This window comes from Quercus robur, chromosome 9 (genome assembly GCF_932294415.1).
Source record: "Quercus robur chromosome 9, dhQueRobu3.1, whole genome shotgun sequence".
NCBI classification, from domain to species: domain Eukaryota; kingdom Viridiplantae; phylum Streptophyta; class Magnoliopsida; order Fagales; family Fagaceae; genus Quercus; species Quercus robur.
The window spans coordinates 49946132-49966682 of NC_065542.1; the positions used below are offsets into that span (position 1 = coordinate 49946132).

Genomic DNA, 20551 nt, shown 5'->3' on the forward strand with positions numbered 1-20551 from the left:
TAGAAAACATTCCAAGGGAATTGCCATCACAGTATTACTAACAATTAAGACTTGACTAGGACCTAGCTAAAGGAATCACATTCTAAAAAGAAGTGCCTTTAAGCACTGGGGACCTTGATAGAAAACATGGTGAGCATGTTACACCTTTTATTTGATAGTCACTTATTATCTCGCAAAAAAAAAAAAAAAAAGTAAAAAACTCACAGTACATTAGTTGGTGGTAAACACTAGTTTATCTTAAGTCTTTTAAAAAAAAGAAAGAAAAAAAAATTTTGTCTAATGGCAATTGATTCTTTGTTTTTATTAGTTTTTGCTATTTTCCAAATGCAGGGAAGAACCTTTTGAAGCCTCCGTAATGAGTGTACAAGGATACCCATTAACATAAATCTATCTCAATTTAAGATCACATCATTTTATGACCATCCACATAACAACAACATACAACGTAGGAATCAATAAATTAGGGACAAGGATTTCATTTCTCTTTGAATTTTTTATTCAAAAATTTTTATATTATAAAAGTCATATTTTGGTGACTATTTTTATAATTACATGTTAATAAGGCTAAATAGCTTGTTGATTAGCTATTATGTCGAACCTGGACGTTCTAAAGTTATATTGAGTATTGAGAATCTTTGTTAAGAAAGTGGCTGAGTTCTAAAAATCAATTCTTAATTTAGGTGAGCCTCATGGGAGTATTTGAATTGTAGTTGCAAATCAAATACTTGAACTTCCAAAATTAGTGGTGACCATAAAGTGCTATTGCCTACTCAATAATTTGTAATCAAAAATAAAAATTTGGAAAAGTACAAATTAGCCACGGTTTTCTTGACATACATGGTGCATGATGTACAAATCTAAATTTCCCAGAATCTATACAAAATATAACATGCTTATTTATTTATCTTGCCTAATGTATAGTAAATATTTTATAGTATTTTTTTTTATTGATAGGACCTAATGCATAATATTTGTTTTTGACTTGCTAATGCAAATGTAGACCTCAGAATAAAAATTCTTATAAAATTCCTTACTTTGCACTTTAGATATTTTCATCAGTGATGTATCCCTTTGCAATGGACAATACTCTCTTCCTCTATAGTTTCAATAGGAAATAGAAAACAAAAATTCTAGTACCACAAAAAAATGCAAAATTTTTGCCACAACTCTTCATGTAGTTAATTGTGATTAGGGGAAAAAAAAAATATGGGTCTATGTAAAAGTGACAAGAAGGCAGTCACAATTTTGTCCTTTCTCCCTGCAACTAATTTGAATCTTTGATAAAAACAAAACTCCCAAATAACAATTAAAGTTTCTGATAAATTTTCAGATAAAATTATTATTGAAAAACATGCAGTCTTGAATAGAATTATTAAGAACTCAAAGGATAATTAAATGGATATAGATAAGCACTATGCTTTTCTGAGCCAATTCCAACACGCACTAACACACTTAAAAAGACTTCCTAATGATAAGGAGGAACCCTTATTCAAAACAATAACAACTAAAAATAAAAGATAATTAACATATAACAAAGGCTAAAGTGATCAGTAGAACTGCTGCATATCTGTCACCACTTAGTGGACTTTACAGAGCATACAATTTGTATGGCTGTGAGCACAAGAAGGATAATACCACCACTGGTAGAAGCAGCTCTCCAAGGAGTGCTAAAATATTGACGCCATAACGTTTCCTTCCATCTATGCCACGGTGCCCTCCATCCATACCAAAGTTGCTCATAGGATGCATTCAAATCTTCACATATTTTCAAGTATTCTTTATTCATATAATCCCCTAAGATTTTGGTGTTAAGATTGTTGACAGCTGATGCTGCTGCATTGCTGTCGCCAAGGTAATTAATGAGGATTCCCTTATCACAAAGTAAATCTACATCTTTGGAAGTTTTGATAAGGAAATTCAAGATGACAAAGAAATCCATAACATATGCGTGCTCTACATAAATGGATTGCTCTAATGCAATAATGTTTCAAAGAAGACGTATTTTCTCCTCATTTAATGCAATGCATGGGATTTCCAACACTCCATTCTTTAAATCGAACCTTATGTCAAGAAAGCGTCTATTCCCTCTATAACGTCTCATATTCTCATCAAACTCAACTCCCTTAAACTTGATTCCTGCCTCATGTAGCTGGGTTGCAGAGTATGACAGTTTAGCCCCTCCAGATCTTCTATCTAGTAATTGTTCACTTAGATAAAACAATCTAACCAGATCTGTGAAGTGTTCAATTTTCACATTGAAATAACCAAGCTCCTTCATTTGAAAGTTGTAACATTGAAAGAAACCAAAAGCAAGATACCTTAAAGGAAGGTGATTTATCTCTAAGTCATCCGGAAAGGTTGCTAGATTGAACAACATCTCTAAAACAAAAAAGGGAAGCTGATTTTCAAGTAATACCAAGTCAAATTTCAAAATTGGACGCATCCATTCCGCTATCATATGATCGTTCCTTACCAAACGTGGGTCAGAATCTCTCAAGAAGTACTCAAGAATGAACATCCCATCCACCCGAATCATTGTCACAAAATCATCACTGCTTATGCTGGAGAAAATCGTCCCTGTATAGTAAGAGCGAATTTCGTCTTCCCTCCTTCTTATTTTGTCTTCTAAATTCTGCAAGTTTATGTTAGCCCGTTGCATGAAACGCTCACAAAATAGAACTTTGTACTTTTTCATGGTTTGTAATTTTACATTGGAGTGGTGAATAGGGCCAATAGAAATAAGTAGAGGAGTGAAGGCTTGCTCATCCAGTTTGCGAAGGTGATCTGGAACATTGATCAAACCCCCAGTTGAGAATTGCTGCGTCGAACCTCCAGATATTGTTGACATTTCCAAATTTCCAATTCCAGTTGCCGTTGAAGAGCCTCCTGTCTATCAAGATAAGAGCCACTATGAATTAAAACGCTAGGTGAGGAACCGTGTGAAGTACAACACGCTATAATTTGACTTTGAAGTTCATTTTATGGCACTATCTTCTAATATGTTAAAATGCACTGCTATTACAAGAATAATGATCATTTTATATATTTAATGTTTATAAATTTTTTTTATAAAAAATAAATAAATTTAATCATCCTCCTTCATTGTCTTGTAAAGCTGATCACATAAAAGATTTGCGAATATTTAAACTGGATGACAATAGTAATTAATTTTGAATGAAGAATTTTGAAATGTTTTCTTTTGAAAGAATAATTAATAGAACAAATAATTTGGTACTTAAATCATTTCATTTCATTTTTTTAATAGATAATTTCATTTTTAGTTTGATAGGGACGTAGAGTAATTAAATAGCCAAATTGAATTGTTTCATTTTAGTAGGTAAAAGAAGGAACTTTTTGATATATTTATATACATACCAGGGCCGGCCTAGACATTTTGGGCCTAAGGCAATAACTAAAATGGGGTCTTTTTATATTTATGTATTAATTAAATTATTATTTATTTAATATTTTTATATTATAATATAATTCATTTAAAATCTATGTTTCTTGCCTTTTAAGATGTAGATTAACTAATTAAATTTTTGTATTCAAATTCTTCTAACATCTATGATAGGCTACAAATTGAATGACCCCTTGTGATAGAAATTAATTAATTAATTAGCCAAGTTATTAATTAATCAATTTATCATGCAAACGCGTGGTAGCACAAACAAATCACCAATAAACTAATAATGTAGCGGAAAATAAATAACACGGTGATTTGTTTACGAATGGGGAAAACCTAACGGCAAAAATCCCACCGGGTGATTTTCAGGTCACCACTCCCGAAACTCCACCATTATCACAACAAGCGGTTACAAGTAAAGGAATCCAAGTACCTTACCAACCTACAGTTGAACCCTTACCCCAATACCCAATTGGACTTGTTCTGTAGTGACAGTTCCCCTTTCAGATGCATGACTTCCAGTACGTGACTAACCAATTGCGCGGATTTCAGTACGCGACTTCAATCACCAACTAAGAAGGTTGTTGGTTGCAAAGTTCTTCAGTTCATCCAAACGATGAAGATCAAGAAGATGCTTGGTCACAAAACCCTACGGTGCACATACACAGCAACTTCTTTAAGAGAGAGAGATGAACTAGGGCAAGAATTTTGTCTCCGGTCACAATTAACTTGAACAGAGTTTGCTCAAAACTTGTACAACTTGTGAACACTTTGACGGCCCTTAAATTGATCCTTTTATATGTCTAGGTTTAGGAGAAAAGAAGGACCAAAGACACATTCACGGATCCCAAGAAAATCAGATTGTAATTCTGAAAATCTTAAACCTCGACAGATAGCAGGTGTCGACAACACCGAATGAAGAACAGCTTCCTTAAGCTCGATAGATGCAGCTGTCGAGCTTTAATGATTTTGCACTCTGAACTTGTTTTCTTGAACACACTTGAAAGTTTCAATACTTGATCTTGAAACAAGGTTTCTAGAAGTATTTAAAACATCCTAAATCTACCCAAATACAAGTAAAGTGCGTTTTGTCAAAGGATAAACCAATTACATAAAATCATGACATATGTTCTTAACAAGTGAAACACATATGTCCTAACAATCTATTTTTCAATTAATAATATAGCTAATCCACTTAATTTTTCTTGGGACATTGTTGGTCTTAGATATCATTTTATTGAATTTAATTTTGAAAGACTTCTTTCTACAGAAGCAACTGTAACATACATTGTTAGTAAAATTTTATAAACAATGCATGTATTTCGACATGATTGTGGTTATTTTTGTTATTATCTTTCAAATTTTCAATTGTATTATTTTGTCTTCTTCTAACTCGTTTTGGTGAACTTCTTCTTCATTTATGAGATCTTCATCATTATTTTCATTTTCTTCTAAATTATTTTGAAGTTTATTATCAAGATTTGTTGTATTGCAAAATTGAATATCTCGGTTATTTTAATTGTTATCTTGCAATTCTTCTTCATGTTTTATTTTGTTTTTCCTTTTAGTATTATTATTTCATTTCGTTGTTTGTTATTTGGATTGAATTATTATTATTATTATTTGCTTTAGTCTTGTGTAGTCCGTGACACTATAGTACAATAGTAACTACTAAATACACAACAAAACGCCCAAAAAAATAATAATAAAATACAAGATTAAAAGAAAGAAAGAAAGAAAGAATTTTATCTAGTTATTTTGTGAGTAATTTTTTAAGCCTGGATTTGTATTTTATCTAGTTATTAATTTCGGTTTTTCTAGAGATTAATGATATTTTTTTTGGTTTCATCATGAACCAATTTTTCTATTGTTGTTCTAATACCCTTTTTTCCAAAATTTAGGGGCCCCCCTTCCACTTGAGGGCCTTAGGCAATGACCTAAGTGGCCTAGTGGAAGGGCCGACCCTGATTACATACTTTCTACTTCCTATTACAGTTTTTGTTAATGTGATACTATGAAATTTTTAATGTTTTATCAAAGTTTATTCATTATGGAAATATATTGAAAAGGAGCAATTTTTTTTTTTCTTTTAATGGGAATATGCTGTTGTTCAATAAATTTCTCATTGAAGTTTGTCTTTGTACTTGAGTTAAATTCTAGAATTCTCAGAGAATTTTAAAATCGGAAGTAACTTTAATTAGGTTGAAAGTAGTTTTAACATATGGGAAAAGTTATCGGATGCCCTAAGGGCTTGTTATAGGCTACATTTTTAGAAACATTTTATGGGAAAGGAAAAGGCAAAAATACCATTTTGATCCCTACATTTTGGGGTCACAGTTAATTTGGTCCCTACATTTTGATAGTTGTCAATTTGATCCCTACCATTAACTCACTAATGGAACATACCTACATGGCAAATGGTTTGCATTATTGGCGCACACATGGCTAATATAATAATAAAAAAACATTTAATTTCCACTAAAAAAAGGCCACATCAGCAAATTTTAAAATAGAAAAATCTACCTCAGAATATAAAAAGTTTAAAATAATTAATTTAGATTTTTTTTTTTTTTAAAAGAACCCAGATTTTCTTGAATGTTCTTGGCAACCAAAAATTGCAATTTAGAAAAACACAAAAACCCAGCAGCCACCACAATCACTACTGCCAATTCCACTACCACTCTCCCTTACCTACACCTGCTATCCAAAGACTACCAAATACAAATCCAAATTATGCGATGAAATGCCACAAAGAAAATTCTCAGACATTACCGAACATATTAAAAATAATAATAATCGCTGACTAGCTTTCATAGAAGCATCTCCTGAGCAATATGTGTGAGATTTAAAGTTTAAATTTGAGACATAGGCCCACTTTATAGGAAGTAGGAACAAGGTAGTGGAGTTAAATCACAGACCTATACTCAAGAACTTAAAAATTTGAAACACAGACCCACTCTCTTTCTCTATCAAAGTATTTCAAGAAAATTTAAAGGTTTTTCATACTGGGTTCAGTGGAGTTAGATTTTAACAAGACACAGGACTCTCTCTCTCTCTCTCTCTCTCTCGCAAACCCACACTCTCGTTCAAGAGAGTCCATTCAAACTTGAGAGCTTTCGTTAGATCTGAATATCTCTTCGCCATTTGTGAACGAGAAACCTATCTAGCAAAAGCTATTCATTTTTTAACTCTTTTAAATCACTCGACTGGGTTTTGTGTTTAGTTGCCAAGAAAATTCAAGAAAAGTTGGGAATTTTTTTTTCATTCATTTAGTTCTTTAATTAATTCATTTAATTCTTTAAATTCATAATTTTTTTTTTAAGAGGTGGATTTTTTTTTAAAATGGTTGACTTGGCTTTTTTTTTTTTTTTGGTAGCAATTAATTATTATTATTTTATTATGTTAGCCATGTGTGCACCAAGCATGCAATCTATTTGCCACATAGGCATTTTTTGTTAGTAAGTTAAATGTAGGGACTAAATTGATTGTAAGTTGAAAATAACAGGGACCAAATTGACCGATACCAAAATTTAAGGACCAAATTAACTGTAACCCCAAAATGTAGAAAAATGGTATTTTCACCAAAAGAAAAAAATTAACTAATTTTTTTGACAGCATTTTATACCGGTGTTAACTGGACCCTTAACATACAAGCAAATTGAAAGTAATAAAAATTGTACAAATACTTGATATAAGATTGAGTAAATTGACTATAATTTAAGAAAAGCATAAAATTAATGGGGATTAGCTTAATTGTTGAACTTTCACTTTAATTATGTATAGATTAATAATATCCTTGCAATTTTTTTTTAATTGAAAAAAAAAAAGTAGAAGACGGAGACCGAAATGAAATCAATATAGATAAACCACATTTAACAATTGATTATCACAAATAACTTAAAATTTATTTTAAAAAATTATAAAATATAATAGCAAGGAAATCAATTTCATACCAAAAATGTTTCGGATTTACTACTATATATATTTATATATATATATATATATATATAGTTTGAATAAAATTATTTTAATAATTAAAAATTTACTAAACCAAATGTAAATAGGTTTTGCAAAAATTCTATAGATACTATAGATTTCATTGCAAAATATCTATCAATTGATATGTGATGATAAATGTGATTGAAAAATGTGTGTATATATATACACACTAAACTATCCTACTATCCAGATCTGATCTCAAGTGATGAGGAGGAGACCCCCTTTGCTAGGCATGGGCCACTCATCAGGCCTGATGTAGAAGATGTAACAATCCAGAGAGCTTTTTGGGAGCACTGCACTATTGGCTTCCTTTTAGATTATCAAAAGTTTTTAGTGAGTTATATACAGAACATTATCAATGCTGCATGGAGAATCAGAGGTCAGGTTTCTATTGTGGTTCGAGAATCATATTTTTATATAGTTCATTTTGAAAACACAAAAGACCTCAACCATATCTGTAGTGAGGGACCTTGGTCTGTTGAAGGTGCTTTATTTGTATTGGAGAAGTGGAGGCCCAATCTAGTAATTAATAGACTTCAATTAAACTATATCTCAGTTTGGGTTCAATTGCATAGGTTACCTCTTAAATATCAATACCTTGAGCTAGTAGAATATATGAGTCAATTGATGGGAATAGTAGAAAGGGTTGATTAGGAGGATATAATACCTAGAAATATTAGGTTTATGCGTATTAAGGTGAGAGTGGATCCTTGGTTACCTGTCATTGCTGGTTTCATGCTAAGAATAGACGAGGGATCAAGCATATGGATTCAGTATAGATACGAGAGAGTCCACAAGCTATGTATTAGATGTGGACTGATTGGTCACACACGCAGGCAATGTACCCATAGTATGGATGATGTTGAAAGGATGCTATAAAGACAAAGTAAGGATTCAAGATCTTCACCAAGTGCAGTACAGGTTTGATGCACTGCAACTACAATTTACTAATGAGTTGAGGGCATTCCATAGAAGGAGGTGGACAACCCAGGTCAGGTTTGGACACCTAAACCAGAATCATGGACATGCAAGTGTTGGTGAGGTCTTCCCTAAGCACCTTGACCACAATACCCCCAACTCACCAAACACACCTCAAGAAATAGCTCCTAGACCCACTGACCCTCTTGCTACCAATAATAATAACATCCCTCTAGATAATCAACACCACACTAATAGCTACCCAACTTATAACAATGAATCAACCCTTAATGCTGCAATCAACCTCTTGAACCTAAACACTAGAACAATACCACCCACTCCAGCAAACTCTGTAGCATCATTAAACTCATTCTTTGGAAATCTAATGGTAGCTCAATCCACTGAGCCTAACTTCTATGAACCCTACCCTACCATGCAACAGAACTGCCTTGGATACGACCTGAAAATTCAAACCTTGGATACCACTTGAAAATTCAAACTTGAAGTGGGCATGGATAGAAGGGAATGGTCCATACATCACCAATGGACAGTGCCACTCATCTTATACAGTTTAAATAAGGAAAGGCCTGAGATTTTGCAAAGTAGTACCTAGAGGAAAGGCTACATACCAGAATCTTTAGACTCCTTCATAGATTCCCTTGTTCAAAGGGTAAACCGCGAAAGATTTAATTTCAAATTGGGGAGCTCTAGTACTAGGCCGAACCTTGTCCCCTCACATAATGTGGAAGCCCAACATGGGAGCACTGAGCCAGTCTACAATTAATCTTCAGATGGGCCAAGACTCCGAGGCCCAGGGTCCTAACCAACATGCAACCCCCCTTGCCATCTCTCAAACCCGAAATATAGATAAGGAAAAAGACTTCACTTCTCTTGAATTACTTTCTCTTGGCTCAAGCCCTTCTCCATTACAAAGCCCAAAAACAGATGCCTTTCAAAACCCCCTCCTTAATCCTATTGGAATATCCACCTCAAATTTGAATGCTAGAAGCCCCTCAGATAGTCCTAAAAAGAGAATTAGAAAGGAAATTGAGAAATTTGGGAGGAATATAAAACAGAGACTATGTTGGGGGTGGGGGGGGGGGGGATTTTGACAAAGAAAGCCAAAATTATGTGCATATAACCCCTCAAGAATTTCTAACAGTGCTCTCTACTCCACAAGTCCATGTTGATCCAAATGAAGGGTGTTGGGAAGCTGACCCTCAACAGTTTCCCCAGCAACCATGAGAATATTGAGCTGGAATTGTAGAGGGTTGGACAACCCCTCTACAGTTTTACAATGCCAAAAAAAGGCCCAGGAGTATAAGCCCTCTATTATGTTTCTGATGGAGACTAAGCTGGATAAAGACAAAGGAGCCGGTATTTTGAAGAAATGTGGTTTTTGGAAAGGTTAGGAAGTTCCTCAGGTGGGACTTAGTGGAGGTTTGCTACTAGGATGGCTACCAGATCAGAAGCTCACTATCACGCATAACTTAAGGCACCTAATTCATACAGACTTGCTAGACCATATAGGTACAGAGAGGCTTTCCACCAGATTCAGACTCACAAGGAAAGTAAGAAATCTAAGACTAGAACACCTGTTTCAATTAAGACTGGCAACTCTTATCAAGGTGGCAGCTTACAAAAATAGGAGGACTAGAAGATGTGGTTATTCATTTGAAGCTAGGAGCATGGAGGGAACACTATTATTCAAAGGAGGAGCCAGTAGTGGAAGACAAACTAAGCACCTTACAATGTAGGAGGCTGTGGTGGAAGTTTTGAACAAGGCAATTGAGCTGGATCTTCGTAGAGCAGTCATTATCAGCATTGATAAAAACCTGGTAGACATGTGCAACAATCTTAGAAGGCCTAATTGGCAAGACCAGGCCTTTATAACGGATCTCCACAACTTTCACCAGCAGGGAATGGTCACTCAATTTTTGTTTGTAACTAGAGCAGTGATAGCTCAAGTTTTAGATATAGCTGCTAATGCAGCCAGCTTCCCAGTGCAATGTATACAACACTTTATGTCTAATATAGGCTAACTCTATTTGTAGTACTTTCTTATAACTTTTATCTAATGTTTGATCCTTTTATTAATATATATATATATATATATATATCTTGCTATCTCTTTTAATCTTGTCCACTCATTGTCTCCACTTTTTACATTGTATCTTTTTTTTTTTTCATCCTTCTTTTTCTCCCCCCTTCAGATGTTGTAAACTTTGAAATCTCAATTTTACTTTTGTCCAATGTTATGGATACCATTCCGTTCTGGCCAAAATGGCTGAAGAATCACGTACCGGTATATAAATCGGAAAGGTAAGCTCCCCTATTCCACCTTCAATGAAATTTCGGCCCATTCAGAACCATTTTAGTCGGTACTAGCTGAAATTAAAGATTCAGCCGGAATGAGATTTGGGGTTTGAAAATTTTTTCCTCAAACCTGAAAGAATTTTTCTACCCTTAATACCCATCGTGGATCACTGTAGAAAATGTCAGTACTATAGAGAAGGAAAACAATGGATCTAATGGTGGGGTAAACAGAAAAAATGAAGAAGAAGAAGAAAAAGACGAGAAGAGAGGGAGTTATAGAGGGAACAGTGAGAGAGTAAAGAAGTAGTGAAGAATATCAGAGGAAAGAGGAGAGATAAAAGATAGTCACATGTGGAATGGGGCAGACTTTTGTAATTTTGAAAAAGAAGCTTCTTGGAAGGTGCTATTTACAAACACCATTCTATATTTATTTACAAAAATACCAATTTTTTTTACCCTTTTAAAACCAATTACATCGCTTAAAAAATAAAAATAAAAATCCTTCCAACGGTGCATTAGATTCATAATTTAAATGTAAATATACCACATACTAAGTAAATATATATATATATATATATATATATATATATATATGTAGGAGATTCTTTCTCTTGTTTTCCACGAGAACTCTCTCCCTAGGGTTTCCTACGGGGGCTACGTTTTTGCTTTCTTTTTGCCATTGCTTTCTATTGCTGTGGAGTCCACAATCATGGCAAACGATGTATCACAAATCCTAGAGAAGATGAAGTTTACCTTGGAAGAAGAAGAGACAATCAATATATCTAATGAAGGTTAACAAGAAGAATTAGAGAGTTGTGCTTTGAGTTTTATTGTGAAGTTTTTAACTTGCAAACCTTTTAATAAAAGAGCAGCTTTGGTGACACTCAAAAAAGCATGGGGACTGGAAGATGGAGTGCAAGTTGTTGAAGTAGGGTCAAACTTGTTTCAGTTTAAGTTTAGATTTGAATTTGAGTTGAACAGAGTCTACACTGAAGGTCTATGGAGTTTTGATAATCAAGCATTACTATTAACAAGATGGAAGTCGGGGATGATGGCAACGAATGTCAAGTTTGATTCAATAGCTCTATGGGTACAAATCTAGGGGGCGCCTTTTGAGATGAGATCTGCCCGGGTAGTGGAGGAGGTGGGGAACTGATTGGGTAGGGCTTTGGAGGTTGAGAGATGGCATAACAATGATAGCCATAATTTTTTTATGCAAGTTAAGGTAGCTATTCTGCTAGAAAAAGAGATACGTCATGGGGCTTTCTTGGCAGGTTCGGATGGGAAGAAATATTGAATGAATCTTAAGTACGAGCGATTGCCTCTATTGTGCCATTACTGTGGACTACTTGGGCATGAACTATGGTTCTGTGCTCAGTATTTTAGCAAAACAAAATTTGGGGTTGAGGTTGAATGTGGTTATGGAGATTGGCTAAAGGCTTCGGGTGGTACAACGAGATCACCACGGAAGAGGGAAGTTAGGAAGGATGATGAGCATGAGGGAAAGAAAGGTGTAAGCAAGGGCCAGTCTGCTTCACAGAATACGGCGGAGGTGGGAGCTAGCGGTGGTGGGAGAAGAGAAACAATACCAAAATGGTTATGGAGGGCGTGGGGGGTGCTACCGGACCTGTGGGAGAAGATTGGGCTGATAGCGGGAATATGGCCAAGAATCAAGGGAGTGGAGACGTGGATAAGGGATGTAGAGATTCAAGTTCCTTAATTTTGGGAGGGCAGAATCCATTCTTACACGAGAGGACTGAGTTGGCGCAAAAAATACATGAGGAGCACGTGCAAATTAGTGATGCTGGTGTTGGGCTGAGTAACATTAGAAAGTCCTCTACATGGACCAGACTAGTCCGGATGGATGTTAGGCCTGTGGGAATGTTAAAAGAGGGTGCTAAATCCATTTTGGGAAAAAGAAACAACCTAGCTATGGTAGTTGATGGGGAGGCAGAGGCGGAAAGTGATAATGGGAAAAAAGGTAAGGTTTGTGAGGACTTAACCATGACTGAAGTGGCGGGGGTGTTGCAACACCCTTGCCGAGAGCAATGAGGCTCTTAAGTTGGAACTGCCAAAGGCTTGGGAACCTTTGGACAGTTCAAAGCCTTCACAAATTAGTGAGGGAACAAGATCCTGATGTACGCTTCTTAGTGGAAACAAGGTTGGATCGAAGTGGATTTGAGAAGCATTGTGGTGATGTACCTTTTAAAAAAAAATTGATAGTGAAAAAGCCTAATTCGGGTGGAGGGTTGGCTTTGCTTTGGAAGGAGGAGGTGACTTTAGATGTTATTAATTTTACTGACAACCATATTTTGGCTAAGGTAGTGGAAAAGGATGGTTTTTTGTGGTATTTCACAGGGTTTTATGGATGGCTAGAGGCAAATGAAAAGCGGAAGTCGTGGGCACTTTTATCTCATTTAAGGTCTCTTGTTGAGGGTCCTTGGTGTTGTATCAGTGATTTCAATGCCATACTTCATGCATCGGAGAAAAAAAGTGTCTATGCACCTTACCATAACCAGATGGAGGATTTTCGGGTTGCCTTGGAGAAATGTGAATTGATAGATTTGCGTTTTACTAGGCGTAAATTCACTTGGACAAATTGGCAGCCAAGTTCAGCCCACACGAACCAATGATTGGATAGAGTTGTTGCTAACAAAAATTAGATTGAAAAGTTCCCTGCCAGTTTGGTTTCTCACTTGTTCAGCCATGCTTCTGATCATATTCCTATTCTGTTGAGAACTATGGATGATAGGTAGCTTAGGGGAAGGGGGGCCGATGGTTGCAAGTTTAAGGAGAGTTGTTGTTATGGGATGATTGTGAGGAGGCAGTGCTTGAGGCATGGTCAAAAGGAGGGCAGGGCAGTTTAGGTTTGAGGGGTGTTAGGGATCGAATCCAAGGTTGTGGACTGATTTGCATGCGTGGGGTTCTTCAAAGACTAAACCTAAAACAGAGGAAATTAAAAGATTACACCAAAAGTTGGAAGTGTTGAATGCAAAGGAGATGACCAAAGATGGCAGAAGTGAATTTCTTGAAGTGAGTAAACAGTTGGATGATTTATTGCTTAAGCAAGAGATTTTTTGGCGTCAAAGGTCCCAGGTGTCATGGTTAAAGTATGGGGATAGAAATACTAAATTTTTTCATTCCAAGGCTTCCCAACAAAGGTGAAGGAATTTTATTGAGGGAATCAAGATTGCTAATGGGGCTTGGGTGGAGGAGGTGGATGAAGTGGCGGATGTGGCATATGATTATTTCATGAATATTTTTAAAGCTAGCACTTGTGACAGAATGGAGGATTGCCTTAACACAGTTAACCAAAAAATAACTGATGATATGATGGAGGTGCTGTCCATGCCATATAGTAGTGAAAAAGTGAAAACAGCGTTGTTCCAGATGGGACCAACAAAGGCTTTTGGACCCGATGGTATGAATGCACTTTTTTATCAAAATTTTTGGCATATTGTAGATAATGAGGTGATTGATGCGGTGTTAGATTTTTTACATACTGGTTATATGGTGCCTGACATTAACTATACTCATATTGTTTTGATTCCCAAAGTAAAGAAATCGGAAAAAATGGCAAATTTCAGACCTATTAGCCTATGTAATGTGATATATAAAATTATTTCAAAAATTTTGGCAAACAGGCTAAAGTTGATCTTGCCACAGTTAATCTCTCTTACTCAAAGTGCTTTTGTACCTGGATGCCTTATTACTGATAACATGTTAGTAGCCTATGAGACTTTGCATGCCATGCCTATTAGAAAAAAGGGGAAGAAGGGGGTCTTAGCTCTTAAATTGGATGTCAGTAGGGCCTATGATAGGGTGGAATGGGGCTTTCTTAAAGGCATGATGATTAAATTGGGGTTTCTGGAGGTTTGGGTGGACAGAGTTATGAGCTGTGTCTCTAGACCCTCCTTTTCAGTCCAAATCAATGGTAAAGCTTAAGGGTCTGTTTGGTTGGAAGAGTGGAAAAGTGGGAGGATGGAAAATTGTGGGAGGATGGAAAATATTTAGTTTTCCCTCTTGTGTGTTTGGTTGGAGGGGTGGAAAAGTGGGAGGGTGGAAAACTCTTTTATTTGGTTAGAGAGAAAAAGGGAAGGATGGAAAATGTAATTTATATAAATTGACTATTATACCCTCGTTACATAATATTTAAGAAATAGATTTATTTGTATTCATTTAAATAATATAAAATTTACCACATCATATATATAAATTTATATTTTTTATTATTATTATAAAGTAAAAATTACAATAGTGTACATATAAATTTAATTGGACAAAGGATTTTGTAACCAGCAAAAAGGTAGTTAGCAAAAATAACTGCATTAGCACAGTTTTGTGTGGTTCTTACTGCCCGTGCAAGTGGAAGGCTTATAGATCCTGTTATTGGCCAAGAAACCGAACTTCAAAGAATCATTCAGATACTTTGCCGTAGAACCAAAAATAACCCCATTCTTCTTGGTGAAAGTGGCATTGGAAAAACAACCATTGCTGAAGGATTAGCATTCGAAAAAAAAAAAAATTGAATGTCATACGAAACAGAAAAATCAATAAGAAACAATAGATGAATGAGGAGTATAATGAGGACAAGAAACAATAGATCACGTTGAAAAAAAAAAAGGAGAGAAGAGAACCTTTTGGCTGGACGTTGGTGTTGTGAAGTCAAGATGAGAAAAGGAAAAAAAGTGATAAGGAGTTGTGGGCAAGAGTCATTAGGTGGGATAGGTGAGAAGGTCATGAATGAGGTAGGTGGTGAGGGCATTACGGTAAAAGTGCTTAGAGAGAATTTTCTCTCTAGGCTTTTCCTCCCGATTTGGGAGGAAAAACTTTGTGGGCCCAAGAGAGAAAATAATCTCCCAGGTTTTCCTCTCCTCCTATTTTCTTCAGCTTGCCAAACAGTGGAAAACACTGTTTTCCTCAACATTTTCCTTCCTATGTTTTCCATCCCCCCTAAATTCACCCCAACCAAACACAGTGTAAAGGAATATCACTCCTTCTAGGGGTATACGCCAAGGTGATCCTTTGTCCCCTTATTTGTTTTTGATATGTGCTGAAGGCTTTACTTCGCTCCTTGCTAAAGCTGAATTTGAAGGGAGGTTGCACGGAGTGGCAGTGTGTAGAAGTGCCCCATCTATAACTAATCTGCTTTTTGCTGATGATTCTTTGATTTTTTTCTCATGCTATTAAAGATGAAGTGCAGGTTGTTTTTGATACTCTACAGCTCTATGCTGAACCTTCGGGCCAATGCATTAACTTGGAGAAGTCTTCTGCCTATTTCAGTAGCAATGTGTCTGTGGAGCAAAAAGCATGGATAATTGAGAAACTAAAGGTAAAGGAAGTGGAGAAGTTTGATGCTTACCTGGGGCTGCCTACTTTGATAGGAAGAAGAAAATATGATACTTTTGCTTTCATTAAGGAACGGGTTTGAAAAAAGATGCAAGGTTGGAAGGGGAAGTTGCTCTCTCGGGTTGGCAAGGAGGTTCTTATAAAAGCAGTGGCTCAATCCATTCCCACGTATACAATGAGGGTTTTTCAATTACCGGGAAAATTATGTGATGAATTGGACACTATGTGTGCTAGATTTTGGTGGGGACAAATTAGGGAGGAGAGGAAAATACACTGAAAAAATTGGAGTTTTTTAACACTGTCCAAGAAAGAGGGCAGAATGGGTTTCAGAGATTTACGATCATTTAACTTAGCCATGCTAGCAAAACAAGGTTGGAGGTTGTTGTAGTAAAGTCCGGGTATTATGTGGCAAAGTAGTTAAGGATGGAAGAGAGCAATATGGGGGAGACGTCAATGCAAAGAACAGATGGGGCACTCTAGTCACGTATTTGGAAGGCCAATGTTCCTAACAAGATTAAAATTTTCTCGTGGAGAGCATTTCTTAACATTTTGCCTACACAAGAAAATCTGGTACGCAGAAGGGTGGTAGAGGAGGCACGATGCTGCTTCTGTCAGAATGAGGCTGAATCAGTCTTGCATGTGCTTTGGGGTTATAGGGTGGCATAGGATGTTTGGGTTGGGAGTTCAAGTCAGTTTCAAAAATTAGGTACTGCACAGGTTGATTTTCTGCAGCTGGTTACAGGTCTAATGTCAAAGCTTTCAGGGGAGGAATGGGATCTGTTTTGGGTCACTTGTTGGCAGATATGGCATTAGCGGAACACAGTCATGCACGCGGGTGTATTCCAGCATCCTTCAAGGTCCTCTCAGTGAGCATTGGAATATTTGAGGGATTATACTGAAGCACAAGATCAGTTGAGGGTGCCAACTCCAATTCAGACTCCAACGTAGTAGACATGGTAGCCTCCGCAGGGAAATTTATTCAAGTTGAATTTCGATGGCGCTTGCTTCGATAAGGGAGCTGCTTCAGTCTACGGGGTTGTGATTAGGAATGAAAAGGGCAAAGTAATGGCTGCTCTTGCTATGAAGGGCAGTGTTGTAAGGGATAGTAAAGAGGTGGAAGTGATGGCATGTCGCAAAGCCCTCGAGTTTGCAATAGATGCTGGCTTCATGGAGATAATTTTGGAAGGTGATAGTGCTTTGGTGATGCAGACGGTTTCTTAGGCTCAACCAAACCTCTCGCGGCTTGGATTAATTTATGAGGATATTTGGTGCTTGGTTGCAGGTTTTAGATCTATTTCGACTAATTGTGTTAGGTGCAATGCAAACAGTGTCACTCATGCTTTGACTAGATTTGCTAGATTAATTGATGATGAAATTGTATGGATGGAGGAGGATCCTCCACCTGTGGTGGATGTTTTGTATTTGGATTCTAGTCTTCCAAATTAATGAAAATGGTTTGGTTCAACTTCAAAAAAAAAAAAAAAAAATATATATATATATATATATATATATATTGTAGGTAAGGATAGCAATTATGCCTATTTATATTTATTTTAGTTTAGTGAACATTTTATGAAAATTTTATGAGAAAAGAAGAAAAAATGGATTTATTTTATTTATTTTTTTCTATTTCACTAAAATTTGTATCAAAACTTTTTAAAAATAGTTTATTAACAAATTTTTTAAGGGCACCTCACTAACTGGACCCTTAAAATAAAATGATCAATGGCTCTAATGTATTTTCACAGTATATTAATCTACCAAGAATGCTTCTAGTGAACAAAATTGTGTTTGTAGGACTCAATGTGACCAGATCAATTTCCTTCCAAGTATATCCATTTCGTTGAACCGAGGCACATTGGATATTGATCTTTTTAGGTCATTTGACAAAACATTTCTACTCTTACATTTTTATTTATCTATACTATTATTTAAAGGGTTTCTTCTGTTTGGATTCCTCATTTTTTAGTTCAAAAATACCCCTACACCTTTATGTTTAAGTAGAGACAAAATTGAAGGACAATCCGGTAAAAATGCAACACTAACTCCCACTATAATATTGCCTAAAAAATATGACCACTTTCCTATTAATTTTCAAATTGATTTATTCACTTATAAATTAAAATTTTAAAATAAAAATTATATATATAAAATTAAAAAAAAAAACACTATTTTTTTTACAAAATAGGACCACTAACAAAAAAAAAAAAAGATTCATCGCACGCGCGAAGCGCGTGTGACGAGGCTAGTTTATTAATAAAACATATGATAGAACATATGCAGTACTGTTTTCTTTTGCAACTTCAATTTTTTTGTAGACCATTTTTAATCAACTTCTTATTGTTTTGTCTAAAGGCCAATGTAAAGAAGATAATAATATTTTGACCAATTTTTATATACCCTTACTTCTTACTTTTTGAATTATTTGACTTTTGCTAATTTTGTCATATTCATTATTAAATATAAGTAATTAAGCCATGCAAATCTAATAAATATGGGTTTTTTTTTTTTGGTAAGATTATAAGATTTTATTTTAATATTTCACATTTACAAACTGCTAATACTATCAAAAGTTTTATGAGACTAGCTGCAAAAAATGAACACCAAAATAGCCTTGAAATCATATGTTAGTGTGTGGATTTGTTCATTTTTTAAAGCTAGCCTCATGAAACTTTTGGCTATATCAATAGTTTGTAAATGTATAATATTAGTGGACAAACATGTGAATCTCAAATTGGGATGGATGGAAAACTATGACATTAAACCCCCCCCCCCCCTCACACACTTGCGCATGTGATGAGGCTAGTAATATCTAACAAAGCTAACTAAATAAATTAAATTAACATATATTTATAACATACACATTCAAATTGATTAAATTCAGAAGTGATAATACATTATAAATGAGCCAAAATAATAATTTCTTCTGCACTGACTATTTCGTATACAAAAATCTTCTCAATGGTTAAGCGTTTTCCTATCAAAATTGGTAAGTCTTAACAAAATTTATAATTTTCTAAATTGAATTATTTATATTGTGTATCGTACTTTCTCAATTACATATATTATGAATTATTATGACAGAAAATTCAGCAAATAATTGTTGTATGGAACAGCTTATCAAGATTTGGTACTTATAAAAAATAGATAATTTCGGCAAAGATCTAATTAAATAAATAGATAGACAGACAATTGGAACTTAACGAGGAAATATTATATTATGAAAGCATACCTCAGTTATACTTGTTGACATATTGTGTAGCACTAGCACTAGCACTAGCGGCCGAAGGCGAGATAGGAGTTCCGGACGGAGATGCGATTTGTGGGAAAGGAAAAACAAGAATAATGAGAAAAGAGATCAACAGAGGCACGGTGAGATTGTGAGATACTATAAAAGAACACTGCAATATATAAAAGACCACTGCAACTATTACGTCATTTCCTTCTCCTGTGAACTTACGTTACATTTTCTCCTGCCTTTTTTTATCAACTTCACCCAGCCGGCAGTTGGCACTCTGCAGGTTAGGTATAGCACGATGATACACTTAATGTGTTGTTTACAGCTAACATTATCCCCCACCCCCCTCTATTTCTTTTTTCTTTTTTTTTTTTATAACTTTTAACAATTTGATAATTTAGAGTATTTAATTTTGAATATATGTTAAAAATGCATACTAATTAAGTTACATAAATCTTGATTTTTAATTTGAAAAAAAAAAAAAAAAAGGTCTTGCATTGATGATATAATTGAAAAATAGATACTTTAAAAAAAAAATTAAATTGCAAACTTTTAAACTTAAAAGAGGCAACAGGCAAATAATTGATAATAGTGAAATAAATTAAGTTTTTGGGAATCAATTATCAAATGGAATAAATTATGAATGTGAAGAGTTGGATTGCATAAAATTCAATTCTTCAAGATCCAAATTCCGCCTTTTTTTTTCTTTCAAAGCGAATCTAAATACAGAACATCCATATTCTCCTTTTTAATTTGGAATTTGATTGTTCAAGATCCAGATTCTCATTATTTTCTCTCATATTTATTCTACGGTAATTTACAAACTTGGTCCCTAAACTTTACGTTGTATTTCAATTTAGTCATTGACATTTTAAATGTGTTAATTTGGCCTCTAACTTTATGGTATTGTGTCAAAATGGTCACTGCCGTTAAACTATGGATGAAAAATGTTGACGTAACTAATAGTCTAAACAAAATATTAATTGAATGACATATAGATGTCTATCTAGATTTCCATGTCAACATCACCTAAATTCAAAAAAAAAAAAAAAATTAAGATAAATTGCAAATTACACTCCTTAAATTTGGGATTGTTTCAATTTTACACCCCAAAATTTCATAAATTTGATTTTACACTAATGTTTGGTTCTGTTAACAATTCACACCCCTCCTGTGGTTAGTTTCTGCTGTTAAGTGACATATCATATACTGACGTATTTTATTTTGTGCCAAATCAGCCCCAAATGACGTCGTTTTAGTGAAAAATAAGAGAACACTTGGCACAATCAAAACGGCGTCATTTAGCCCAAAGTAAGAACACAAAA

The 20551-nt window shown here is 35.0% G+C and overlaps 2 protein-coding genes across 2 annotated transcripts in view; one reads left to right on the plus strand and one right to left on the minus strand.

The window, feature by feature from the left end:
• LOC126698900 (protein FAR1-RELATED SEQUENCE 5) overlaps window positions 1-20551 on the plus strand; it is a 98033-nt gene that overhangs the window by 43099 nt on the left and 34383 nt on the right. The window lies entirely within an intron of this gene.
• Window positions 1554-19356, minus strand: LOC126698899 (UPF0481 protein At3g47200-like). Its single transcript, XM_050396406.1, has 2 exons — window positions 19221-19356; window positions 1554-2890 (listed from the first exon to the last, which is right to left on the minus strand). Exons 1-2 carry the CDS (start codon window positions 19239-19241, stop codon window positions 1988-1990), a joined length of 924 nt encoding a protein of 307 aa, XP_050252363.1. The 5' UTR covers window positions 19242-19356; the 3' UTR covers window positions 1554-1987.